Genomic DNA, 25279 nt, shown 5'->3' with positions numbered 1-25279 from the left:
AAAATGGTTGGATTCAAAGAGAATTTTATTCTTCCACTTTGAGAGAGCAAAGTACCCGGTGAGCGACCTGCACGTTGGCTACCCCGTTGCGCTTGTTACACAAATAGTTCCACAAAAAACAGGAGTAAGTGCTTTGTCGAGTTAGCCTTGGGGGCGAGGCTCTGTCAATATGGGAATTCTCTCCCCGACAATATACGGTCGTTTCGATAGTGGTATTTGCGAAATTGCTCAAAGCGTCCTCAAGGTTCGTGTTGTAGCTACAACGAGCACTCTTATAAATAACAGTATTCTTGGACCATGAACTGAGCATTCTACCGCATATGGTCGTCTCCTTGTCTTACACTAAAACCTAGGCCCGAGTTTGACCCCTGATCTTGTGCTTGTGGGAATGTTCTGGCTCTGTCGTAGCTGGCGCAACACTGAAGTCGACGCACGACTCGTATGTCTGCCCCTGCCCGAACCAGTACCATTGGATGACCTGTGTCGCCAACAAGTGTTAGATCTAATCTGGAGCCGAAGGCAAGAAAAGCAAGAGGACTTACGCAAGCGCCAGCCTCGGTACATTGGTCCCCGAGCTCAGGAATTGTCACACTGAACTTTGTCTGGTCTTCTGGGGGGGTGGCGGAGCCGGCGTAATTGTCGGGCCAGGCAACCAAAGGCGTGCCGATCACGCTGTTGGTGGCCGTATCGACGACCGAGACGTTGGCATGACCTTCGTGCGGAATTCGGATCCAGACATCGAAATCGACTACCTGGCCGGCGGTATAGCTTTGCACGTTGGCGTTGTCGGCAAACTGATAGCCTTTGCAGAGCCAGAGATTGCAATTCTCGGGGTCATACGGGGCCTCCAAGCCGCCTGGGTTGGCTCGGAGCAGAGCTTCGGGGTAGGACGTATTGTCGGCCCGGTAAAAATCAACCATGACCTTGCCGCATGCTGCCTCGGTGGCTTCTCCCGGCCCACGTGTTGCCGGCTCTCTAACAAGGCCGTGGGCCGAGGCATGGGAGATGAGCCCTGCCAGGCCGAGTAACGATGTCGAGCTGAGATGCATGGTGATCATAAGTTGGGAGATGTGTTGCAGCAGTATCAACAAATTCCTGTCAAAACTATTTCAAGGCTGGCGGATTTGTTATCTCTTAAGTAGTGCTTCACCCTTTCCGTCCCTGCTTGCCAATCGTGGGCACGGAAGAAGGAAATACGGCTTTTAGACGTTCCGGTTGTTTTGGCTAATCATTCCCTTGTTGGACAAAAAACAAGGTCAGAGCGGCCAATGGCCACCCGGGAAAATGTGGAAATGGGTGATCGAGATAGACATCATTGATTAATTGCCGGGCTTTCGGCAACAAGTCGGCCGAAATGCAGGTTCGAGATGGCGGGGGTTCTCGGGGACTTGTTCCCACTGGGGAACACTGGCCGTCCCGGGTCGTGGGAAAGATGGGGCTAGCCCGCGTCGACGATTAATATTGGAGACCCGAGGATTGGGAGGCAACTGATCCAATGCGGAGCGGGGGACTTCACGTCTGGCTCACTTGCTGACCTGAACGTCTTGGTGCGTTCATAGATGCCTATCAAGTACAGATTATAGGTGTATAACACAACTGTTTACGTAGGATATACAGTTAGCCGAGGCTCGTCCTCGACTATATCCCGAGTTGCGAATTTAAGATTGACAGCTGCAGACAAAGTCCGAACACCGTTCTCCGACCTCGTTCCCATCAAGGTTCCACTAAAGCGCACCAATCATTGTCGCACGTCAATGTTTCATGTTAAAAGTTTATCTCATCGTAGCCGGTAACTCCTGTTCCTCTCGAGTCTGATTCCAGGTTGTTGGTTGATCAAGCGGCCGGGGGAGCAGAAGCTTTCTCGACCAATTCGGCGAAGTCGGGAATCTGAGCGCTCTTCAGATCATGTGTCCAACTGCCCCGAGTGTTGTGAATGCCAAACCGGGTGGCATTGTTGGCCGGCTCGGTAGGTGGCCTCGCTGACTGCGCATACGCCAGTGACACTGTCCCGGCCGGGTCGAGGTTGGTGCTTCCCCACCCACTGACGCCCTTAGCGAGTACGGTGAGCGTCCAGTGAGTGGTGTTGGCCGTCGAGGTGGGGAGGATAGTGTAGGAAGCGCCGGTAAAGGGGTTGGGATATGACCGGGAACTACAAACCAGCAGAGTGTAAGTAATCTCGCCTTGACGCATCTCGTTTGTATCGCTTCGAAGTGGTTCGATGTATGATATCCCTAAGTAGGGTTGTTTATATTCCTCTTGATCCTTTGAGTCACTCACCTCGCACTTCGGCTCGAGACAACGGTCTTGTCCCCGTTAGCCCAACCCACTGTTAGGGGATTATTGACCATCACGCCGCCCCACGCGATAGCTGCCCAGCCTACTGTCTGAGGGGCCTCGATCTGGAGCAGGACATCAAAGTCACCCGCTGTCGCCGTGTCTGGAATGGCGATTCGGTATGCAATCTTCTCGGGACTAATCCATTCAGAATAACAGATCGTGGTAGCGGCATCGCAATATTTGGCCGCCGAGATGCCTCCGCTCTGTGGGACGGGGGTACCAAGACCGGTGTTCCCAAGGGCGAGCGCCGTTCCGACGAGGTGAAGAAGGCCCATCACGTATGTATGGGAGGAATGATATTGTGATGAACGGGGGTGCAGGATCTCAAAGGCATCGACGGGGATGATGAATGCCGACAGTACGAGATGGCCCTTTCACAGGAGTATAGTCTGAGGTATATAAACCATTCCACCTCTTGTCAACCTTTATCCGGGTTTCTCTAGTTGATCCTGACCGCTCGTTTACTTTGACGTCGAAATTTGGGACGGCTGATATCGAGCTCATATCCCCGGCTATGGGAATTAGTAATTGCGCGTTTCTTAGTGGTGGTTAGCCGAATCTAATAATGCAGCACTCGACCTTAGTGGTTATTTCTTTATTAACAAGAACGTCGGCGGAAGGCTGTCTGGTACTGCCGAATGCCCATCTTCCGCCCATCACGGGGGGCTTTGTGGCAGGTAGGCGAAACGTGAGACAGTGAGATCTGTGGGCCGAAGATAAAAACACTCATATAAGGTGAGGGTCGAGGTCTAAGAGCTTAGTTCAAGAAGGACCGAGTCCCTGAACTCGCCTTCGGTCGACAGTAGTAAAGAACTCAAGGGCGTTGTATTGAAATCGGAAGACCACACTCTTGCTTCAGGTTCTCAAACACGGCGGTGAGACTCAAACTTAACAAACAAAAAGTATATTTGGAGGCGTTTGGATTGCTCTAGTACTGCCCCTTATCCTCTATATCATAACATTCCGTATTCGGGTATCCCGTCTTCTTCAACTCCAGCCCAGACCTGTTCTCTACAAGTCGTCGATATCTATCATGCCCGCTACCCTGGTGCATCGTACTTTCATGCGACCATGATCCAACTTAGGATCCTCACCCAACCGATGGGAACGCCCCTGGGACACCCGGACAGACGTCATCCGGCTCTTCTCCATTCCACGACGCTGGTTTGTTGCCATCTCGGTTCATTTCACTGCTCTTGCGCTGCTTCTCGGCCCGAATTGGGATACTGAGACTGGCTGTCGTTGAAGTTTTGCCAGCTTTGGAGTCGCCATCCTCGTCTTCTCGCTTTGCGTCTTTCTTTTCCGCCTCCTTTTCCTTCTTCTTTTTCATCTTCTTCATCACTTCGCCGGTGAGGTCCTGTTTAAGCAGTCGTTCGAGGACGTCTTGCTTGCGGGTCCGCCGGTCCCCGATTGAGATAAGTATACCAGCGAAAATGTTCGTCGTAATGGAGCAGCACAGGATGGTGGTGGTGACGGCGGCTGGTAATAAATGGGCCGAGACTGCCCAGGTACAAATGCCAAGCGAGATTTGCAAGCAGCTGTGTAGGTCGAGGAGAAGCACGACGGCAATTAATAACCGTAGAGGAAACGCATGATGCGTTTCGGTTTCGTGTGGCTTGTAAAAGGTGTGCGATTTTGCCAGTTTGGTTTGGTGATGTACCAACCGGGCCTGTGCCTTTTCCGACAGCACAGGGACGAACTGGTCCTGTTTCTCTTCCTTCGAGCGAGGTTGAGCCTCAGGGTCCTGATTAGGCTGATCTTGGCTGTTGCCCGTTGGCAAGTCATTGTGGTCGTGCAGATCGGGAAGCAGGAGTTTGCTGCGCATTTTCCACGTTTTTTGGTCTAACTCTCCCGAGTTAACCTCGAGGGCCCACCAGAGGGAAAGGGGGCTTACGGTAATGTGCTACGAATATCATATGGTATGTGTCGACAGCACGAAACGGGGCGAGGCCGTCGCCGACAATGCCAAAGAGAGCGACCAAGATGTAGTCGATAACATCGATCGCATAGAGCTGCCGGTCACCGACATAAATCCACCCAATCAAGAACAGCACCCAGGCGAGCCCGAAGAGGGTAATGAGTGTGGCATAAATGGTGACGAAAAAGCCGAGGGGTCTGCTAGCGTACTTGCCAAATGCTTTGAGCCGCTGTTTGATCTTGGACCGCCGGGAGTGCAACATATGCCGGACATAGTCATTCAAGGCTTTGATGTCCTCTTCTTGCCAACCCTCCAGCGAGGCGTCGTTGGGGAGGATGGCGTACTGGGGTTCGCTGAGAACCGAAGAGAGGCTGGGCGAACGGACACCTCCGGGTGGGCGTCCGTCGCCGGTACCTTCTGCGACGGCCACATCCTCTTTTGAAAGGGGGAAAGCACCGGGTATTCGAGGAATTTGTGATAGATCATAGGTCGGCCTGCGGTTCACCCACTTTCCAAGAGAGGGTACGAATAATGAATTTTGGATGTTTGTAATGGATGATAACGTCGCTACCTCGGGGTCTACCATCGCATCTCTTGTCAGCGGAGGTTTCAATCATGGGGCGACACGGAAGAGGAAGAAAAAAGAACTTACCGACAACATCCAGAATGTCAACGATCCTGGAATCATAACAATCTTTATCTTGCGTGTCGCCTTGGGGGAGCCCCTGAACCGTTGGGCGCCGTCGACCAGGAAAATGGCGGCGCCTGTGAGTTGGGATCCCATCGGCAACAACTGCCACAGGCTTTGGATTGGTGGCATGATCTCGACTTCGATGTGACGGAGCTTCAACCACGGGCGGTAATGTAGTCCATGTAGTTGCGGCCGGGATCGCGGGACGCTGTGGCTCTGAGCTGGATCGTCGGCGGCCGCCCAGGGGCTCTTTCTCGGTTGTATTCAGAGGCGGAAGCCCTGAGGGCAGAGTTGGCCCCCTCAGTCTGCGAAGACGGATGGCCGATTGGTGACGGTCTGGCGGGAGAGCGCGCGCTTCTTGGGTGACGGTATGGGATGGTGGTTGCTCGGTGGTCGGTGTCTCTGGAATCTCGTTCGCCGCTGGGGCCGGTATCGGGGAGAGGGCATCGGCGTTATGCGCGTCGCCAGGGCTGAAGTAACTGTCTTCGTGTTCGACTTTTCTTTGTGCCGGCACTTCCGCCCTTTGGGGAAGCCTCTCCGACATGGTCGCGGCACGGACATCGCTCAATGACAGACGTTCAGGCAAGTTCGGATTGATCCCATAATATTCGCAAAAAAGAGTAACAATTCTGGAAGCAGTGCCAAGGCAGGTGAATTGGACTCGGCATTTAGTGGCCAGTGACGTCACATATCGCCAGAACGGCACCCAACTCGCCATCCTCTAAAACCCGAGAACCGCACGAGGGAAATTGCTCGATATATACCGAGGGAGCCAAAGATACCGAGAATTCCTATCTTATAAGGAGCAAAAGTAAATGCGTCAGCCGCGAATCGAACGCGGGGCCCATCGATGGCAACGATGGATTTTACCACTAAACCACTGACGCGAGGGTGTGGAGGGTGCAGTTGTTGCCGAGTCTTGCTCCCTATGAGGATCAGATTGTACTTGTTTTCGCGTCGACGAATTTATGTCGCAGGCACAGCCTGGCCAGGTATTGGCATGTGAAATACCGTTGTAGGGGCCCCTGAAATTCAAGCCGCTTGCTTCCTCTGCTTGCGAGAAAAAGCCTTCTAAAGGACTCCTCATCTTAGCTCGAATCAAGCAGTGTTTGAACAAGAACAGGTGGTTTTTAATTACCAACAGGATGTACACAGCAATGTGTTTTCTTTTCGGAGTAGCGTGTCATTAAGCATTGAAATTCGGGTGGGCGTATTTAGGGTAAATTAGGGCGTGCTTTTATCACTCCTCTCACTGTGATTCATCCTGACCCGAACTTATTCACCCTTTGAACTATAAGTCGCAGCCAAACATCAAGGTTTAAAACAAACATCATCTGCCCGACGTAAAGAGGTTCATGAGACCAGAATCACCAAACCGTAGTTTCAACCACAGCTCTTTAATCGTTCCCTTCACCTTTGCCGAGCCCCGGGATTAGTCCGTATCGAAGCCACGACCCTTCCCGTTTCCACCATCCGCTAGTGCCATAATCATCTTTGGTTCCCGAAAACCAAGATCGATCCCCACGATACGCCAGGTCGGGTTAGGTCACGATGAGGACGGAGCCGGACCCCTCAGTCGGCCTCGCAACAACTGAAACCGGTCCTCCGAGACTTGAGAATACGCAGTGGAACGATTCGCCTGGCCGTCCCGAGTCTGTTGCGCCGTCACTCAAACAACAGAATGAAGAATGCACCAGCAACGACACCCCAGTTAATACCGCCCCCGAGAAACATGCGGCCGACGCGGCCGAGACCGAGTATCCCAGCGGCTTCAAGCTTATTTCCATCATCCTTGCACTTATTATGGGCATCTTCCTTGCTTCTCTGGACATGGTGAGTAACGAGGAACGCTGGAAACTGCCCGACTCGCATGGCGTTTACGTCGGTTTTGCTAACCCCCAGCACCGCGCTAGACTATCGTTGCCACCGCCATCCCGAAGATCACCGATGAGTTCCAGGGGCTGGACAAGGTGTCGTGGTACAGCGCCGCCTTTTTCATGACGAACGGGGGCTTCCAGTCTTTGTGGGGTAAAGCCTACCGTTACTTCCCCTTGAAGTTCACCTTCTTGATGGCCATTGCTGTCTTCGAACTCGGAAGCCTTGTTTGCGCGCTTGCCCCGAACTCTACCGCCTTCATTGTTGGCCGCGCCATCAACGGCCTGGGCGCTGCAGGTATCGGCACCGGCGCTTACACCATAATCGCCTTTGTCGCCGAGCCCAGAAAGCGAGCTACCTACACTGGCTTCGTCGGGATGTCGTTCGGCGTTGCCTGTGTTGTGGGGCCGCTCATTGGCGGTGTCTTCGCTGACAAGGTGACTTGGCGCTGGTGCTTCTGGATCAACCTTCCTGTCGGCGGCCTGTCCGCCCTTATCATCCTCTTCTTTTTCCAAGCGCCCAGTGCCGCGAAGCCGGTTGCTGCTCCGTGGAGGGAGAAGTTGCTGCAGATGGATCCGATCGGCGTAGCCCTCGTCATGGGTGCCATCGTCGCTTTTATGCTGGCTTTGCAGTATGGTGGCCAAACTGCGCCGTGGAATAGCAGCGTCGTCATCGGCCTCCTGGTTGGCTTCGTCCTGATAACGGCGGCCTTCATCGTCTGGGAACACTTCCAGGGCGAGCGGGCTATCATCGTTCCTCGACTGTTCAAACAACGAGCGATCTGTATCAGCTGCCTCTTCGCCTGTATGTTCGTCGGGTCCTACTACCTGATCATCTACTACATCCCCATATACTTCCAGAGCGTTAGCAACGCCACCCCCACCATGTCCGGTGTCTACAACCTTCCCCTCATCATCGCCACCACGATTTCCATGATTACATCTGGCATGCTCATCAGTGCCACGGGCCTTGCCGTTCCGATTCAAGTCGGAGGTGCCGTTGTTGGTGTCATTGCAGCAGGTCTCCTATATACACTGGACATCGATACCAGTGTTGGCAAATGGATAGGATACCAGCTCCTTGGTGGTGTTGGCTGGGGCCTCGCATTCCAGGTACCCATCATTGTTGGGCAAGCCAACGCGGATCCTCAAGATATCTCGTCTGTGACCGCAATGGTTCTTTGTAAGTCAATCCATTCCTCTTCCTGCCTCAACTCACCTGCCTGAGGGAGCCCCTTTTAACCGTCACTCATATAGTCTTCCAATGTATCGGTGGTACTGCCTTTGTGACAGCTGCCCAGGCTGCGTTTGTCAATCGGATTATCCAGACGCTGCCTGATTCTGCCCCCGACGTCGACCCAGCCGATGTGGTCGCAACAGGAGCGACCCTAATCCGCACAGCTTTCCCCGTTGATCAGGTCCCCGGTATCATCGTTGCATATATGGCTGGTATCAAGGTCGCACTCGGGATTTCCATTGGGGGTGCTGGCCTAGGTCTCGTTATCTGCCTGGGCAGTCGGTGGAAGAGGCTCAATTCGGATGCGGTAAAAGATGCCGTCGTGGCCGCGTAACGACGGATCCAGATAGATGGTGGGTTGTTTGTAATACATAATGTAATATGATACCCAGAACTCGGTTCAAAGGTCCAACCTGTCGCTTGAGCGTTGCCGGCCTTGCAACAACTATGCAAGCTCTGTCCCCCTGTTAGCTCTCGCTCGTCACCAACTCCCGTAGTTTCTTTCTACAGTGCAAGGAGCGGTTGCGTTTCTTCACACCTACACTATTTCCATAGTTAGTGAGCTAGAAATCGGCACCTGTCTCCGGTAGCACTGCCCGATAGAACTGGGATTTTGCCGCCCGTGTTCGATCAAGTTATGGGACAGCACCGCCAACACTCCATGTTTGGTTCCGGCTCGCAGACAAAATCATCACCAGGTGAAAGTCAAAACGCCGGCGGGTGAAGTAGAATCTAAATACGACGCGGAAGTACGAGCCCCACTCCGAAACTAAACAGGAAAGGTAGGTATATATCACTGCAGGGTCCCTATAGCCCCATCTTTGCGTGGGCGTCTGGTGAATACCGTCCTCTCCCACCCGTCAATGTCGTCAAGAATAGTCTCCCGGACCAGCTCATATTTACCTACCTTTGGCAAAATGACGGCCCAAACTAGCCAATAAACACCCCCTGCAAAGATAATTCCGAACCCAACGACGCAATGGATCCAGTACGGCAGGGATTTGTAGATGTTCTGGCCGTCTTCTGGTGGGACGAATGGCGCAACTACAAGGTAGACGTTGCTGAGGAAGAAGAAGATGACGACGGGGAGAGTAGCGCTGATTGGAGGGTTCCAGTTCCATGACTTGCGGTTCAGGTAAAGGTAAATCAGTCCTGCCGACACGAAGGCGTTCACAATGGCAAGGGGGTATGAGATGAGGCTATCAGGGATTTGGGTCAGCGAGTGGGAATAATGATAAGGATGGGGAAACAGGGGGATCTTGGCTTACTTCAAGATGAAGTCGTAAGCATCCCCAGGCGGGGGGGCGAGCATGATGATGACGGAAACAACCCAATGCTCGAAGAGGCCAGCGAGGGGGGCATTAAACGGACGATTGCTTGCCCAAACCCGAGAGAAGGGGAGAATACCCTCACGCCCTAGTTCTTGAACCAGTCGGCCCTGCGAGAAGATGACGCTGAGGACATTGCCGAAGGCCGAGAGCGCGACAAAGACTGAGAGGGCACGTTCCGCGGTACCGCCAAAGACGTTCCTAAACAGGGAAGCAGCGACGAGCCGCCGGGCTTCAAGGATTTCCTCCTTGGGAACCGCGGCGAAGTAGGCGACGTTGACGAGCATGTAGAGAACCGAAATCGTCCCGATGGCCAATGGCGCGGCAATCTTGAGCGTGCGTACGGGGTTTCGCGTCTCCGATAGGCTGTAATTGGCATTACTGAAACCAACAAAACTCCAAATGACGTTGTAGAGGGCCGTCACAACGCCGTAAGCGCTTCCTGTCGTCCCCTCGAATGCATTGGTGAAGTTGTGTGGTCGGCGGTCCTCGGGGAGCTTGAGGTGCCCTGCAAGGGCGACCCAGCCAGTAATGACGATGATGAGAATGATAATGACCTTGATGCCCCCGAGCAAGTTCTGGAGGCGAATTCCCCATTTGAGTGCCGTCCCGTGGATGAGAAACGCGGCAGTGATACAGGCAATGCCGATCCCACGCTGATTCCACCGGTCCACTTCGATTTGAGCCGCATGAAGAATGTACTCCCTAACAAAAAGAAGACATTCTCCGTTAATCTATGCTGCAGGAAACGCCGGGGCGAGGAGAAAAGACGGAAGGTTCGTGTAGTAGGAAGGGGATTCAAAGTGCCGCAAGAAGACTCACCCAAAGATAACCGAATTTCCACTGGCCCAACCGAGCAACACCACATAACCGGTGTATAAACCAGTAACGAGGAACTTTGGCTTCTTGTACACATATTCCAGGTAGTTTTTCTCTCCCCCGTTTTGTGGGATGGCGGTTCCAAACTCTAGGTATACTGCGGTTCCGGCAAGGGCGATGATTGCACCGGCCAGCCACATAAATAGGGAAAGGCCGACGCTGCCGGATAGCGCTAGGATGGAGCCTGGTGTTGCAAAGATACCGGTACCGATGACACGGTTGACAACGAGGAAAGTGGCAGACACAACGCCGATCTGTCGCTTGGCATCTCGTGCTTGTTGAAGGTGGCCTGGGAATCCGTTTAGCAAATGGGATAGAGAGACGAGGTAAATGTCTTGAGAGGTTAGGACCCACTAACCAACTTGGCTGCTATGGTCGTCGGAGGCAACAGGCTCGCTCTCATTGTTGTCACCTTTGTTGGCGGCGCCGACCCGCGGTGTGAGGGACTTCAACATGGCCACGCAAGCTTCCACCACGTGGTTGGGGGACGAGGAGGACTGGGGACACGGACAGGAGCCACAGGTTCAAGATGCTTTAAAAAGAAGTTCGGGCGGCCCTGGTCTGCGGCAGGGATGGGCGTGCTTTCCCTTTCATACCCCACAGCGACCTGACTAGAGAGGCAGGCGGCGACTCAGCGCTGTGCATGGCGGCGAGATCCCTGTCCAAAGAGGACTTTGAAAATGGAGCCTATGGCCCAAACGAGCCGAGAAAGCGGCGCATTGCTCGATTTTTGGTAGAGTTGTGGATGTCGTGCTCTGGCGTCATCGGATGTGGAGTTGAGAAAACTTTTCATTTAGCAAATTAGTACTAAATGGTTGGGAAGAGAAGATGCGAGCTCAACTACCTACCTTGAAGACTCAACTTCTAAGTGTAAGTGGAAAGAGTAGATGACTGAGATAGAAGGAGAAAAAATGGCTCAAACAACGGGAGCGAGGAGAGGTGTTCGTAAACCGAGTGTATCTTCTAGCAAAGTGTAAACTCGGTAAGCATTTCATGTCAGCTCGGCCCGTGCTACCTTAATCCGCTCCCGAACGCACAAGTAGAGATATCCTGTTGGAGTTTGGCGGGATGACAGAAGTTGAACTAACTTACCACCATCGTGGCTGTTATAACCCTGGTAGAGCGGTTTGCATGACAAGCACGATTGTTTCTTCGGCGTAGGATCACCACTTCAATGTCGAGTTACACTATGAGAAGTGAGACATCTGCAGCATAGTTTGTACTGTGTATGTATATGTGCTAGGAACCCTACAATACACAAGCTCAAGAATTGCGGTCGGAAGAAGGGAAAGACAATCCAGGTTCACTCATCCACCCTATGCGTTCTCATGATGGTGTGGGGACGGTTACCATTCCCTGCTTTAAACCTCGGTTGTCGAGCCGAGGGGGCCGAAGCGGATGTTGGACCAAACAACCGTGCTGTTCGCCTGTTAGTGATAATGTCACGGCAGAGCCTTATACAGTCAACTTACGCGTCGGGGAACTCGGCCTCAACCTCAGACGGGACGCCGGAGTCCGGAGCACAGGGGCCACGGTCGCCACCGGGGGTGCCGGCCTTCTCAGGGGGGTAGCTGGAGTCGAGCCAAAGCATGTTGGCGTAGTGCTGAGAAAGATTAGCGTCATGATCCACCCACTGGCCGTAGCCGGCACGCGAAACGCAGAGGAACCTACATCATCCCAGATGGACATGACGAGCACCATGGGGACGCCAAGGGCGGCGTTCAGCGCCTCGAAGCCGCCAACCTCGGCGAAGCGGTCGCGGTCGCCAAAGACCTCGGGCATAGCGCTGCACAGCTCGGGAGTGATGGCGCTGCTCTCCGTAGGGAGGCCCTCGTGCTTCGGGGCCGGGATCTCAATCTTGGCGCCATCCTGGACGAAGAACTGGGTGAGCTTGTTCTCCTCGAACTGGCTGACGACACTATAGTAGGGCGGATTCCAATTAGCACTCCATGTCGCCCAGGTGGGACCGAGGGTCCGTCACTCACGTGAACTTCTTGCTGGTGTCGAGGGTCATGCCCTTGCCGTAGAAGTCGGTGTTGCCCACGCGGTACGGGTTGTAGTCGCAGCCGTTGGCGTCACAGTCGCCCGCAAAGCGGTCCTCCGAGTAGGTGCCACCGCAGGTGGTGTCCTCGCAGACGTGGTAGTTGTTGTTCTCACACGCGTGCGGCGTGAAGGCAAAGGCGTGCGCGTTCGACTCCCTATACTGCGGGTTAGATACTGGGAATTACCTGGGTAGTATTGCCGTCGTGCAGAGCCCTTACCAGATATCGATCTCGGCGCAGCAACCACCCAGCGGGCCAACACCGGCATTGGCGTCGTTGGTGGACGGCTCCCAGCCCTCAACGTTGGCCTTGCCGCCGACAAACTTGAGATCGCGGGCGCATTGGGCATCGCAGTACTATGTCAATGGTTAGTAGGTGAAGTCGGAAGGTGGGGACCTCGGAGAATTCAACTTACTCCCGTGCCGTACTTGGCGCCGGCCTGGTTGCTGGGGTAGCTGGCCATGCCACCATCCTCTTCCATGGCTACGAAGTACAGCGCGCTGTTGAGGCCGCATTCGATGGTCGACAGGTCAACGTCAAAGGTGAACTCGTTGCCCATGAGGGTGAACATCTGGTACTTGTCCGCGCCCTCCATGAGGTAGAAGCGGGAACCGATGTTGGTGCCGTACTCGTGCTTGGTGACGAACTTGAGAGACAGGGAGTCGCCGCTGGTTTCGGCACCGTAGGTGGTGCCATACTCGGCGCCTTCGAGCATGCACACCTCTGCGCACTCGTCGGCGGTGCTGCAGACGTCGGTCCACTCGTTGCCGTCGTAGCAGTTCTTTTGGTCGGCATCGTGCAGCCAGCGCCAGTTGGCGTCAATGACGACCTCGGCGTCGACGGTGGTGCAGGATCCTGGGCCCGAGCACTTCTTCCATGTGATCTTAGGGTGCTCCTCGGCTGTGCCCTCGCCGACGCCCTGAGCCGTGGCGAGGCTCACCAGCGGCAAGGCCGCGGCGAGATACTGGAGGTACTGCTTCATGATGACGGAAGAGCTGCGCAGATGGAAAGAGCGGCTTGAGCGTGAAGACAAGTGGGAGGTTCCAGGCGCCGCCGTCTCCCCTTTATACCACTGTTCTTGTGAGAGATGGCCTGGTGCGGAGACGGAGGTGTCCAGATCTGGAAAACATGCTCAACATGGCAGTGGAAGACTGAGCCGAAGATCCATACCACTGGTCCATTGTCGAGTAATTGACCAGCCAACAGTTGATCCGGCTTCATTGGGGGATGATGCACCGAGAGCCTTGGCTGGGCGGCGCCGAGCTGGGCGACGACAGCAAGATAGATTAAGCGTCCCTGAAAATCTGGGGTACACACCATGTTGCATCTCCCCAGAGGTTGTTGGAATTGGCGCTGCTTGGGCGCCTGGAGTTGTCAGTCTGTGCCGGCTCTGATAGGCGGCGAGTTCCAACCCCCCGGCCTTACGCCGCGATCATGCCTTTTTCCGGGTCGGGATCTGCGTGCCCAGCACGGAGACTGGGCCCCCGCGGTTGCAACGTGGTCCCCAAGAGGATCCGTCGCCGTTATGGGGGAGAGCTTTGCTCTCGAGAGGGGGGAAGGTAATTTAATATGAGCTAATCAATTTATCGGCCCCTCACCGAACGACATGTTGCCGATGCTCCAGTATTGCCGAGCCTGAGCGAGCGGGTCCCATTGGCCGGCCCCGGAGTCTTCACGGACGGCGTGCCGGCAGTTGGTCCCGTGGCTAGGTTCTTGGCTGCCATCATGGGTTGCAACCTGCTATGCCGACAGTGCGTGGGCATGATGCTGATGATCAGGTCCCGGATGTGCCTACCGGACGGTGCCATTTCCTTGGTCCGTCCCCGCCACCGTCCATTGGCTGCCTTCGGTGTTTTGCTGCGCCGGACTCCCGTGAAACGCGACGCAAGAACGCCGTTGAATTTACCCCGGAGATTGACTGAAACGGAGGGGCCGCCTCCGATTCGTGGACCAGCAAAGGCAGCCAATGCCTCAGCATGGTCATATACGATCCAGCTCTGGGCATTTCCTTTGGCTGCCATTGTCTGCCAACATGTGTGCATGATCTGCCGATGCCATGGATGGGCGGCGGGTGCAATCGACGCAACCTGCAACCGACACACCTGGATCTAATGCTCGGGTAGTCACATCAAGATTGCAGTTGCCTCTCATTAGATTTGATGATGCGCGCAAATAGATAGGTGTGGCCCGATCCCAGATCTTCTTGGTGTATTGGGAAGCCCCTGAAACTCCGGAGTGCCTGGCCGCCGCTCCTGTTTCCGCTCTAGAAGTAGGCTTGACGGGAAATCGGATCTTGATTCCATGTTGGCATAGATGTTCGACCTTTTGATGTTCTTGGCATCCCGACGCGTACACGGGCATGGGTAGCAAAGATTTGGCTAGGTAGTGAGCCTGAGGAATCTAATTCTCGTGGCACACCCATCGCACGTAGCCACTTATCGTTAAACAACACTTGAATAAATATGTTAGCTGAAGGGTTGAGTTCTTGACCGACTGCGAGGTGGCCGATTCGGGGACTACCTACCTATGTACCTATCGAGACGGTTGGACTAGCACTTGTAGTATGGCAGCTGCATGTTTCTCCCTAAACCCGATAATGACACAGACGAACTGCCCGGCTACTTATAGCGTTTTGACAATTGAGCTGCACAAAGATATAATGAAGCGGTGCTAAAACTCTCCAAAACCATACATATAACCAACGCTGGTTAGGTAAGTAGGTATGTACTGCGAGGTTGTGATCTCAATGTCGCATAAAGGAGATGGTTCAGCATGCGACTTCGTAATAGGGGATCCCGCGATCTTCGTGTCGTTGCCTAGTGTCGTTGCCCGTGCCCGAAGATGGGGACAATCACGAAATGCTGTCAAATAGAGAGAGACTGCTGCCAGCGCTGAATAAGAATGGAATGCCTGCCCGTGGCCCTCTCACCGAGGGGGCCGAGACACTACGGAAAAAACGGAAAAAGTATAAGTCCAAGACTCCAAGCCCTCTCTGGTTGAGGCACATGGCCACCATGGACAGGCAGCTCGTGCCACAGATTGACTTCTATCGCTCAGAGACACGAACAAGATCTCTTGGCATTTTGATTACTTTCGGACCTCAAGGTGGCCCGCTAGACGCGCGGCATCGATCCTTGCCACGTAATTGCCGGCATCGTGCATCGTTGGGTCTCCAAACAATTTCGTTTCCAACACCTCCGGCGCAACTTCCACAGCCCTCCATTCAGTTTGTCCAGTCTCCCCACAGACATCCATCAGGACAATGCAGGTTCCACTGACGCGCAGAATGGGCTTAGGGGCCCGAAGACTTTCGGTGGAGGGCTCCTTAGACTCCTGGGCCCTAGAGAAACAATTTAGCAAGAGGTGAATATACTCCTGCTGGGCGAGGGGGATTGGGTCTCTCTCGTTGACCACGTTCAGAAACAAGCCGGATTGAAAATGTGGAGACCGGGGCTTTAAGATCGGAGAGGCGACAACCGGCGGTGCACCAAATACGATACAGTGGACATGGCGGAATCCTAATGTGAAAGGGGGATAGGCGGTGTTAGTTTAAGCCAGCCTTGGGTGGTGCTTGGCATGAATGGCTCGCTTACTTGGTATGACGCTGGAGAACAAACCGCCAGGAGATGAGCTCATGGCATAGAAAAGCTTCGCAATCGCGCCTCCGGCGGAGTGGCCTGTGAAGAGCAGGTCGACGGGTCTTCCAGCGTTGGCCATTCCGTCAAGCTTCTCGACAATCGCCTTCAGAACGTTTCCTTGCATGTCTTTTGCCACAGCAAGAAAGCCCCTGTGGCATTGCTGAGGCGGTTGGAGTGATTCATGTTCCATCACTGGAGCCTCGTTGAGGTTAACCAGCCAATCCTTAAACCTCGCCGACCCGCGCACTGTCACGACAATGGCATGATTTCCGTTGGGAAGCTCATCGTCGGATATGGTTGTCTTTTTGGAGTAGCTGGAGGGATTTAGAAGTGTGTCGTGCGGCGAGTAAGGCACGTCGGAATATATCCTTTGCGCTCGTAAGACGGCACGGGAAATGAGCTGCCACGTCTCTTCGGCCCTAGTGAGCATAGGTCAGAGATCTCTAGTAACGCCGTTAACCACTTATAGGATCGAAACTTACGGTTTGAACTCGCTTGCCTCATGGCTCTCGATCCTGTGGATTTCTTGTCTCTCGATAGCTGCAAGGTATCGGTCTAGGGCCCGCTGCTGTGACATGTTGACTGCAGACACTCACAGTTAGTGCCGATTACAAAGGAGCTGCCGAGCCATGACCATAGCGGGGACAAGGGGAGGCCCAGAACCAACCAGCACTGCATTTGGGCAAAGTATCCAGGAATATCGAGGCCTTGGCAAGAGCCTGGGACGTTCCTGCAGAATGTGGAGCAGAGCGAGACATGGCCGAGATATCTGCGCTGCCGTTGAGCATAGGAGTGCTGGTCGCTCCCGCATGTACGCTCCGAGAACCCCATATTCCAGCACCGAACATTTTTGCAAGCGTGGACCCGGGCCGTTTACGCCTCTTTTCCGACTGCGTGTTCATGATGTTGGCTAGATGTAGTAAAGGGGCCCTTGTGGATGTTGCAAGTTCTCTCACGCGTTGCTACAAATGTTCCATGTGACAGGCGACATCTACCTCTCCGCAACGGCCCATACCATATATAAGCTTGCTAAAGCCTTGCTGGCCTCCTGTCGCCAACGTGGCAACAAGAGCAACATTAGGCTTCTTTGGGCAGCTAACTGCCCGACGAGGCACCCAATCATGTATAATCATTGCATGCTACGTCAGTTGGTGTAACCAGCCTTTGCCGCCTCTTTCCACGTTTTTGGTCCTCCGAAGGAGTGTTTCATGATTTTTCTACCAACAAGATCAGTGATGCAGTTCACGGGGCCGCCACCGTGGCAGGATACAGCGGTTCTTGGGCCCCAATGCAGATAGAAGCGCACAAAAGAGACCGCCGGGGGATGAAGGGGGAGTCCCAAGGGAAAAGCAAGCATTGCAGCTTTCTACATGTATTTTACTGCCGCCATACGCCCCTTATTGACTTTTGGATTCCCGGATTTAGAGCACTCAATTCCTGGTATCAATCCGTAACTTCACTGTCAAGAACCAGTCGCCGCGATGTCTCAGCAGCAAAGTCATTCGAGCGGCAGGGCCCCTCAGGCCGCTACCCCAGCCACGTCTTCCAACACGGGACAGGTCACTGATGCCAATGACCTTCTTAACGAGCTTCGAAAAGTGTATTGGGGGTCGGTCGAAAGAGAGGCTCGAAATATGATTGAGTTCTATTCCGATTTATGTTCTCTAGGGGATCTTGCACTCAAGCCCGAGATTGACTTGAACGTGTGCTGTGACAGCTTCAAGAAGATCTTCGACGTCTGGAGTATGGGCAATACATGCAATTTTGCCCAAGTCAGCGCTAACAATTCTGAAGTGGGTTGCCAGTCCGGGCTTGATAAAGACTCTACGTCAGATTTGTACGGAGAGGCTATCAACGCTGCAAAAGGTATGTTTAAATAGCCACACACCCTGTTGCCTACCTAGTGTAAACCCAAGTTGATGTGTTTTTAAGACCATTTCACCGCACCAAGAGACAAGCGAGAGTGGGCTGCTCGTCTGATTTTGCAGGCTTCTGGTGAGTTTTCAGCTCGTATTATCAGTTGCGCCGCTAACCCGTACCGTATCTGGCACACTAGGTCTCCTTGACCTTGATGTCCTTTATGAGCCAACAAACGGTTCACAGAGATACGTCAAAATGCAGCAAAGCCAACCAAATGGTAAGGGAATAGCTACCCACGAATTATCCCAAGGACTTCTAGTCTTCGTCTAATCGGTTACCTTTCTTAGTTGAGCGAGTTGAGATTTGCAAGGAAGGCCGGAACACACATGTTGTCCGCGGAATTACCTGCAGCTATTGCCACTCTCTGATTAAATCCGTAGCATTCTACGAATGCAGAGAGGGATGCAAATCTTCTTGCTTCTACGAGTCGTTACCAGAAGCCTCTGGGCCTCCAGCCTTTTATATTCCCGGCGAAACGCCAACTCAAGATGAGGCTGTCTGGAAACATTATCCGGCCTACAGGGTTTGCTCGGTATGTATGAGCATAACGAACACCAACATCCTGGATCCCTGTGATCGCGGTCACTTGCACGAGGTAACCTACAGCGAGCCGAACATCAAGGGTAAGTCTTGGGCTATAAAAAGATAGCTGGGTAGTCGTGTCATTAACCTCATCCTACTAGGCCTTAAAGCGTTTCGTTCTGAGCTTATCAAGACGGAGCTTCACCGACAAAAAGGACATGACCGCGGCACGTCCTCGAATTCGAGCCAGGATGCTGGCCACGTCGTAAAGTTCATCGAAAAAGCTCTCCGATCAACCGAGGGGTTGTGGCCAACAAACCCGCGGCTGTTTCTTCGAACAGTGGGTCTCATGATGAAAGGCCATTACGCCCCATCTGGGAACTTCCATTTGTCCCTAATGTTTGGGCCTTTGATATTTGAGTCTGGGGTGCCCGGGTGAGTCCAAGAACGTCTATAGATTTTCCAAGTAATCTTTACACTTCTCTAACCAACTGCAATCAATGCCTAGCACCAAGCACGGGGTTTCCATCTCGCCGCGGCCACCACCGGCATTCTTTAGCGACTATGGAGTAGGAGATGTCGACGACCTATGGCGGATGGAAAAGCGACCGTTTTTCTATTGGGATAGGGAAACCGGGAAACCTCACCGAGACGCGAGGGCCGAGGAGTTCCCGTTCAGGCCTAGACCGATTCTCGCTTGTCTGAAGAGAGTTTATAGCGCCGCTTTCTCCGGATTTCCTGAACGGGCCCAGCTACGCGAGGGCGCTGTTGTGCAACGCCTAATGGAGCTAGGCAACAGCTACATGAGTCTCCCTAGAGAAAAGGAGGCCCTGCGGCGACGGTCTGCGCTCAAGGAGCTCGCCGAGGGTTTGCGATCGAGCCTTGAGATATGCCTCGGGGGGGAGGTTGACAAGCATCTCTCTCGCATCGCAAACATCCTCGTAGAGAGAAAAGACAGAGGCGAGTGGAGCATCCTCACCAACAACTGCCAGCTCTTGGTCAACCTGCTCCTAGGCGGCGACGACTTCGAGTACGTCATCCCATTGCCTCCGAAAGACTTGAAGGAAGAGAGCTTCCGGTGGCCACGCTATCTCATCAGCTTCGGGAACCACATCGAGGGCTTCGGCAAGAGCCTCTACCAGCCCAACGGCCTCATAACTCAGTACAACCAAAGCAACCCGGCCGTCGACTACGATTTGATTGAGTATATCAGCAAATGCGTTAACACCCCCTCCGAGTCCCACTCCAAGTCCCTCGCGAGACTCTGCTGGTTTCCCTCTACAAGCCTTTGCTCCCAAGTCTTTCTCGATACGCTCTGGAGCTTGCCTGGCGACAGCCTCTCTCTCCTCCAATTCCACCTACTTCGACCACCGCACAAATACCGCCTAAACGAAGAAGCTTGGATCAAGAACCGGCTGTGCGTAATGCAGGCCCTCGGCGTTATGGCCACCTTTATGGGTGCGATCGGCAACGCCCTCCATCGCCATCTTGTTGCGCGCGATGGCTTCCTGCTCTCGCAGATTACGATCCCACCTGCGCGCGTGCTCGGCAACGTGCGAGCTGACGAGCGGCTTCGCATCCTTGACCAGCTCGGGCCGAGATGGACGTTTTACGACATCGTTAACAGGACCCCCAACGCTATGAGCGCGGTGGTCGAAAGTCCAGCCCGCTTTTGGACGTCGTCCCGAACCGAGGATGACCCTGTGCATGGGGAGGAGGTTGTATCACGGATGTTGGGGTGGTTCCTTGCCCCTATTTCGGCTATTAGTCCAGGGGTAGGAGCCGCGATCGGGGGGAGTCTTCGGTTGCATGAAGATTGCTGGGTTGTAGTAAATATTGGCTCACATACATATGTTCGGCAGTATCTGTGTAAGAAGCTGGAAAATGTTAGGGATAGGCTAGAATAGGAATTGCGGAACCTGCCCTGTTCCAGGGCCCGCCGCTTCAGCGCCGGTACATCCAAACCGGCCTCCGCCGGGCGGGGCGATCATCGGCGATTATGAACAAGTCAAGTGTCCGCAGCCCGAAGGCATTTAAACTATTCAGATGAACGAGCCGCTAGCACCTAGGGAGCTTTATCAGATAGACTGCTTTCGAGCCGCCTCAGCAAGTCCCGTCTCTAGAAGCGGTCTTGTGCGCTGGAAATATAAGCCTCCGCTTCCGATACACTCGTTGTCACTGTGTGTAAGGTCCCTACGATCGCTTGCGCTGCTAGTTCCGAACCCTATTGATAGGTCCTATAGGCTTGTATTTGTAAACGTACATCAGCAGACTGGAGGCGTAATCCATTACTAGGGCAGCGGTGTATGTGAATGGCTGCCGCGCCGTTGATGGAGATAGACCTCGGAGTACCACAAAAGCAACCAAGGTGCGTATGCGGACAAGAAGAAGAGAGATTAGAACACTTTCTCTTGCTATCCAGAACATGGACCGCGCTCAGAATAGAAATGTTCGATACATAGATATGCACAGGGCTAACATTTCCTTCTATCTAGGAGGTAAATCGCCATCGGATGCCAAGGACTGGACTCCTGTAGCCATTGTGAATCGTATCGTCACCCGAACGGCCTCTAGGTTCGGTTGACTTGACGCAAATTTACTGCAGGCCGTCTAGAACACGTACGCGACCACCCACCACTCTCCATCACCGGAACCCCCATCGTCTCGTATTCTAGAGAACAGGCACTGCTTCAGCAGCCAAGGATAGGACGTTAACCAGTTGGATAATCGCCTTAAAGGAGGCAGACGGAGCAGGCAAACCGCCACCGTAGGAATCCGCTTCGATGTTATGGACCATCGTCATCATCGAGCGATCGGAAATTACCGGCTGGCGAAGCGACAAAATCTCCTTCCCTGTCACGCAGCAAAGCTCTACGATCTTGGAGAGGACCACTCTAGGGACCTCCCAGTTCGAGGTCCCGGGATCGTGACGCAGATCGGGCGGCGTGTTTACACCGGACCGGTGGATAAAGTATTCAACCTCTCCGCGGCCTAGGCAGGCCGCGGAGAACCCGCCTAGTGAGGATGTTGCCGGCCAGGAAGAGTGGAAGGTTAAAAGAATCCTAGCAAGTCGAGTCCATCATGGCAAACTCTCACTCTCGCTCTAGGCGCAACGGCGTGGATGGGGCGCTCAAGCGCTCCCACGACCCTGTCATCGATCTCGTGGAACCCAGAGTATCGGATGTCCGTGCTCACGATGCTTCGGCTCTGTCCACCGCCGAGCAATGGAACACGGGCCAATGGAAAGATGAACGTAACCCTCCCTCTGGTCAGATCGCCCAGTACCTAGTTAGTCAGCGCCCGAGCTGAGTACCTATCTGGGAGGCTGAGATGACCCCGTCAAATGGTTCCGAAGTTTTAAGGATTCTCACGATCTGTGGACTTTGCCTTAGGTACCTATGTACTCTAACCCCCCGAAAAGATAACCTAGAAGCAGTGCGTCTCCTTGCCTTTTTGGGCTTTGCCTAGGCCGGCTTTCCTGGCTACAGCCTGTGACAAGCCGCTTTGTTGGTTATCCGCACCACTCGCGACTGAGCTTGCGTACAGTCAGCCGTCTAGCGATGCGGGGACGCCACCAAACCTCAAATTGCTACACCAATGCTGCATACCCGGGTCAAATGCCGGATGGTAGATTAGTTGAGATTCGTACAAGGGTACCAAGGAACATCAACAAACCCCCCCCCCCCCCATGTCGAGCAGCATAAAGACGCTTAGTTGCTTTCCATCGGGGATATTAGCCAAGGCTCTCCTCATTCCTCAAGACACACATTTTGGACATCACGGCTATGCGGTTTCACATTCTTGCCTGTTCTCTCCTGCTCGCCCCCCTGACAAGGGCCCGAGATCCGGACAGAGAGCGACCCAACCATAATCTCACTGTCAAAACCACCAGCGGTACTTACACGGGTTTCATCAACTCTACGGGCCCCGATGTGAACCAATGGCTAGGCATCCCGTACGGGCGGCCCCCCCTGGGGGATCTGCGATTTATGCCTCCCAAGAAAGCGCCCGATTACGGCCACGCCGACGCAAAATCCTATCGGCCCGTTTGCTTCCAGACCGGTAACAGGACGGGCGCTTTCTGGGAGCTTATGCCCGAGTTCCAGAACACGGATTCCCAGAGCGAGGATTGCTTGTATCTCAACATCTGGGGTCCGCGGAAGCCCGTTCAGGCGAAGGTGCCTGTAATTATTTGGGTGTGCGGCGGAGGGTTTAGGGAGGGCGGCGGCCACGCGCCGTATCAGGTCCCAGACCAGTGGATTCAGAGGACGCAGACGCATATTGTTGTCACCTTCAAGTACATGACTGCAAATTATGGCCTGCATGAGACGAATGTGCTGATTTATCTCTTGTTAGTTATCGTCTCGGTATCTTCGGCTTCCCTAACTCGCCGATCGCTAACAAAAACGCTGGGCTGCTGGATATCCGGCTCGTGTACGTGTTCACCTCCTAGGATAGGTGCATATCGTTCTCCAACTGATCCTCTAAACAGTGTGGAATGGCTCAAGGACAACATTGCAGGATTTGGGTGAGTGAACTCGGGGGCTCTAGTCGGGTCCTGTCCCCTAATATGTTAATTGCCTCTTTTACTAATACACTTCTCCCGGCAACCAGCGGCGACCCCGAGCGCATGGTTCTCTATGGTCAGTCTGCTGGTGCCACAGCCGTTCTATCCCAGGCGTACGCGTACCCCGAGACGCCGATCGTCCGCGGTTTCATTGCCTCGTCCGCCGGTATCGGGACCAACAACCCGACAAACACTACGCTCTTTCACGACCTAGCGCAGACTGCTGAATGCGCCAACCTTACGGGGGCGGCCGAACTCGAGTGTATGCAAAGGATTGATGCGCCAGTGCTACAGCGGAAGGTCAATGAAGCTAACACGGATCCCAACCGCGGGGTGTTCCGCCCCATCGCTGATGGCGTTAGTCTCTTTGCGAACCTGACGGAGAGGCTCGAAAAAGGGTTGGTCGCTAAGCTGGTGCGTTCTTGGACCCTCGTACCACGTGCAGCGACGGCTGCACGTATAGCTGCAAAAGGTATTTATTGCAAGGCTAACTCGGAACACCGCCTCCCGGGGCTGCAGCCACTGATTACCGGGTTTACGTATAATGAGGCGGCAGCGTTCCTACCCTTCAACATCAACGCTACGGCACCACCGAACGGAACTGTTTCGCCGGGAGCCGGCGGACTAGCATGCGGCGTCAGGAGCCAGATACTGTGAGTGTGTCCCGACTTTAAGGATATGGGTACCTCGCTTATGTGCTCCGCGCAGTACCCGGGCCGGGTATGGGTTTCCGACGTACGTCTATCTGTTCTCGGGTAACTTTAGCAACATTACGCCTCGGTATTGGCTTGGGGGCATGCATAGCTGTTCGTGCCCTCTTCTTTTTATTTCGGGGATTGCTTCTCATAGGAAAGTAAGGGTATTGACCAATACACAGCCGACATCCCCCTCGTCTTCGGGACGCACAACCAGTTCCGCGGCAACTCGACCGAGTTCGAATGGCAGACGAGCTTTGCAATAGAGGGTACGCACTTGTCCGCAGTACCGATTCTCAGTCCAATTATTGTTCAACATAGACACTGACTGCTTCCCCAAATAGCTGCCTGGGTCTCCCTGGCCGCCAACCCCTTAGCAGATCCCCGCGACCACCTTGGCCAGAAATGGCCCAAGTATACAGAAGCGAGCCACCAGGTTGTCGTGTTTGGCAACGCTACAGGGCCTAGCGAGTCGTATGTGGAGTCTGCCGAGATCTTAGATATGTATAGCGGCCCCTGTTAATAATGAGAGATGTTTGAGATAGTATTGAGTAGCTTCTTAATGCCCCCAGTAGTCTATAGGCTTTATTAGTATTAGGACCTAGGAGGGACCTTAAGGTATATAATGCTCAAGTAATAAGGTATAAGGAATATACGAGCGGTGTTTATATATATAGTGTATAGTTTAATAGTAGGGGTAAGATAATAGTAGTATTAAGCTCTAACTACCTAAAACCTCTATAGCTAAACCCTATCCTTTTACCTCCCTCTAGCTAGCCTATTCCTCCTCTAATCTTACTCTTCGTTATTCTCCTATAATACCTTCTTATAACTACTCTCTCTAAGTATACCCTATATGCTTCTAAAGTACTATCAAGGAACTAATAGAAGCTTAGAAGAGAGAGGTAGGCTACTAATATCTAAGGGCTAAGTATAGAGGTTATATAACCTGATTACCGATTCTAATTATATAGTTGGAAAGTGTCACGGATATGCCAACATGTGGGGCCCAAGGCACGGGACGCCCCGGGCCAGTCAAACCAATCAGGGATGCAGCAGGGTGATCAGTGAGCTCAGTCGCCAAGCAGACTGAGCACAGTGAGCACCGCGATCCCAATCACCAATCAGGATGAACAGGACGTTCTAAGTGATCAGTGTGATCAGTGTTCAGAGGAACTGAGCACACTGAGCACTCAAGAATTAGACAGGTATATAGTCACTCGTCCTGGAGAGCTCTGGGAGTTCTCCAGTTAGCAATCACAACTACAGTTCGCTACAAGCTCGAGAGCCTACTGTTGAGACAAGTCTTTGTTGTGCACCCTTTGGCTGCACCGAACCTACGCACCCTTGAGAGAATACCTTCGACCGATACTGAACCCTAACAGGACGGGTCCAGAGACAGGTTCGTCACACGTTGCTAACTCCCTTTGATCTGTTACAGTTCAGGCTCGAAGGTAAAACGACATGGCAACTCAACCGACGCCGGGCCAGATCACGGCCGCGCTTCAGAGAGTCACCGAACGACTCGACGAAACTGAAGAAGAGCTTGCGAAGACCAAGGCCAGCAACGCGGCATTGGCAGCCCGACTTGCGGCGACCGAGGTCCACACCAAGGACCCGGCCAAGACGAA

The 25279-nt window shown here is 53.7% G+C and overlaps 9 protein-coding genes and 1 non-coding gene across 10 annotated transcripts; 3 read left to right on the top strand and 7 right to left on the bottom strand.

The window, feature by feature from the left end:
• Positions 1–9: 9 nt before the first annotated feature.
• B0H64DRAFT_358411 (uncharacterized protein) lies at positions 10–1515 on the bottom strand. Its single transcript, XM_062801648.1, has 2 exons — positions 543–1515; positions 10–478 (listed from the first exon to the last, which is right to left on the bottom strand). The coding sequence occupies exons 1-2, from the start codon at positions 1056–1058 to the stop codon at positions 350–352; spliced, it is 645 nt and encodes a 214-aa protein (XP_062661627.1). The 5' UTR covers positions 1059–1515; the 3' UTR covers positions 10–349.
• On the bottom strand, positions 1516–2916 carry B0H64DRAFT_394008 (uncharacterized protein). The gene is made up of 2 exons (XM_062803677.1): positions 2278–2916; positions 1516–2149 (listed from the first exon to the last, which is right to left on the bottom strand). The coding sequence occupies exons 1-2, from the start codon at positions 2610–2612 to the stop codon at positions 1834–1836; spliced, it is 651 nt and encodes a 216-aa protein (XP_062661626.1). The 5' UTR covers positions 2613–2916; the 3' UTR covers positions 1516–1833.
• Positions 2917–3225: 309 nt separating this feature from the next.
• Positions 3226–5579, bottom strand: B0H64DRAFT_394005 (uncharacterized protein). The gene is made up of 3 exons (XM_062803676.1): positions 4908–5579; positions 4232–4834; positions 3226–4179 (listed from the first exon to the last, which is right to left on the bottom strand). Exons 1-3 carry the CDS (start codon positions 5488–5490, stop codon positions 3428–3430), a joined length of 1938 nt encoding a protein of 645 aa, XP_062661625.1. The 5' UTR covers positions 5491–5579; the 3' UTR covers positions 3226–3427.
• Positions 5580–5762: 183 nt separating this feature from the next.
• On the bottom strand, positions 5763–5833 carry B0H64DRAFT_t55. The gene has a single exon. It is a non-coding gene; the product is annotated as a tRNA-Gly (tRNA).
• A 382-nt stretch (positions 5834–6215) lies between these two features.
• Positions 6216–8412, top strand: B0H64DRAFT_358403 (major facilitator superfamily-domain-containing protein). The gene is made up of 3 exons (XM_062801647.1): positions 6216–6779; positions 6860–8003; positions 8078–8412. The coding sequence occupies exons 1-3, from the start codon at positions 6498–6500 to the stop codon at positions 8389–8391; spliced, it is 1740 nt and encodes a 579-aa protein (XP_062661624.1). The 5' UTR covers positions 6216–6497; the 3' UTR covers positions 8392–8412.
• A 438-nt stretch (positions 8413–8850) lies between these two features.
• B0H64DRAFT_358401 (amino acid/polyamine transporter I) lies at positions 8851–10722 on the bottom strand (the record flags this gene model as incomplete). The annotated part of the gene is made up of 4 exons (XM_062801646.1): positions 8851–9256; positions 9326–10090; positions 10208–10553; positions 10623–10722. The coding sequence occupies 4 exons, from the start codon at positions 10717–10719 to the stop codon at positions 8851–8853; spliced, it is 1614 nt and encodes a 537-aa protein (XP_062661623.1).
• A 734-nt stretch (positions 10723–11456) lies between these two features.
• Positions 11457–13536, bottom strand: B0H64DRAFT_358398 (glycoside hydrolase). Its single transcript, XM_062801645.1, has 6 exons — positions 12722–13536; positions 12526–12662; positions 12250–12462; positions 11936–12182; positions 11737–11867; positions 11457–11683 (listed from the first exon to the last, which is right to left on the bottom strand). The coding sequence occupies exons 1-6, from the start codon at positions 13286–13288 to the stop codon at positions 11626–11628; spliced, it is 1353 nt and encodes a 450-aa protein (XP_062661622.1). The 5' UTR covers positions 13289–13536; the 3' UTR covers positions 11457–11625.
• A 1658-nt stretch (positions 13537–15194) lies between these two features.
• B0H64DRAFT_393995 (Alpha/Beta hydrolase protein) lies at positions 15195–16947 on the bottom strand. The gene is made up of 4 exons (XM_062803675.1): positions 16612–16947; positions 16427–16526; positions 15900–16363; positions 15195–15824 (listed from the first exon to the last, which is right to left on the bottom strand). The coding sequence occupies exons 1-4, from the start codon at positions 16844–16846 to the stop codon at positions 15394–15396; spliced, it is 1230 nt and encodes a 409-aa protein (XP_062661621.1). The 5' UTR covers positions 16847–16947; the 3' UTR covers positions 15195–15393.
• Positions 16948–17425: 478 nt separating this feature from the next.
• B0H64DRAFT_423943 (uncharacterized protein) lies at positions 17426–20302 on the top strand (the record flags this gene model as incomplete). Its single annotated transcript, XM_062805625.1, has 7 exons — positions 17426–17687; positions 17739–17810; positions 17877–17939; positions 18001–18081; positions 18152–18487; positions 18548–18821; positions 18895–20302. 7 exons carry the CDS (start codon positions 17426–17428, stop codon positions 20291–20293), a joined length of 2487 nt encoding a protein of 828 aa, XP_062661620.1. The 3' UTR covers positions 20294–20302.
• A 1653-nt stretch (positions 20303–21955) lies between these two features.
• On the top strand, positions 21956–24340 carry B0H64DRAFT_393991 (Alpha/Beta hydrolase protein). Its single transcript, XM_062803674.1, has 8 exons — positions 21956–22683; positions 22743–22820; positions 22879–22914; positions 23001–23367; positions 23473–23606; positions 23662–23759; positions 23831–23917; positions 23993–24340. The coding sequence occupies exons 1-8, from the start codon at positions 22172–22174 to the stop codon at positions 24169–24171; spliced, it is 1491 nt and encodes a 496-aa protein (XP_062661619.1). The 5' UTR covers positions 21956–22171; the 3' UTR covers positions 24172–24340.
• The last annotated feature ends 939 nt before the right edge of the window (positions 24341–25279 follow it).

The sequence above is a fragment of the Chaetomium fimeti genome (assembly GCF_033439085.1).
Source record: "Chaetomium fimeti strain CBS 168.71 chromosome Unknown B0H64scaffold_3, whole genome shotgun sequence".
In the NCBI taxonomy this organism is placed as follows: Eukaryota; Fungi; Ascomycota; class Sordariomycetes; order Sordariales; family Chaetomiaceae; genus Chaetomium; species Chaetomium fimeti.
The sequence above is the reverse complement of the archived record's forward strand: the minus strand, read 5'-3'. Positions and strand labels throughout refer to the sequence as shown.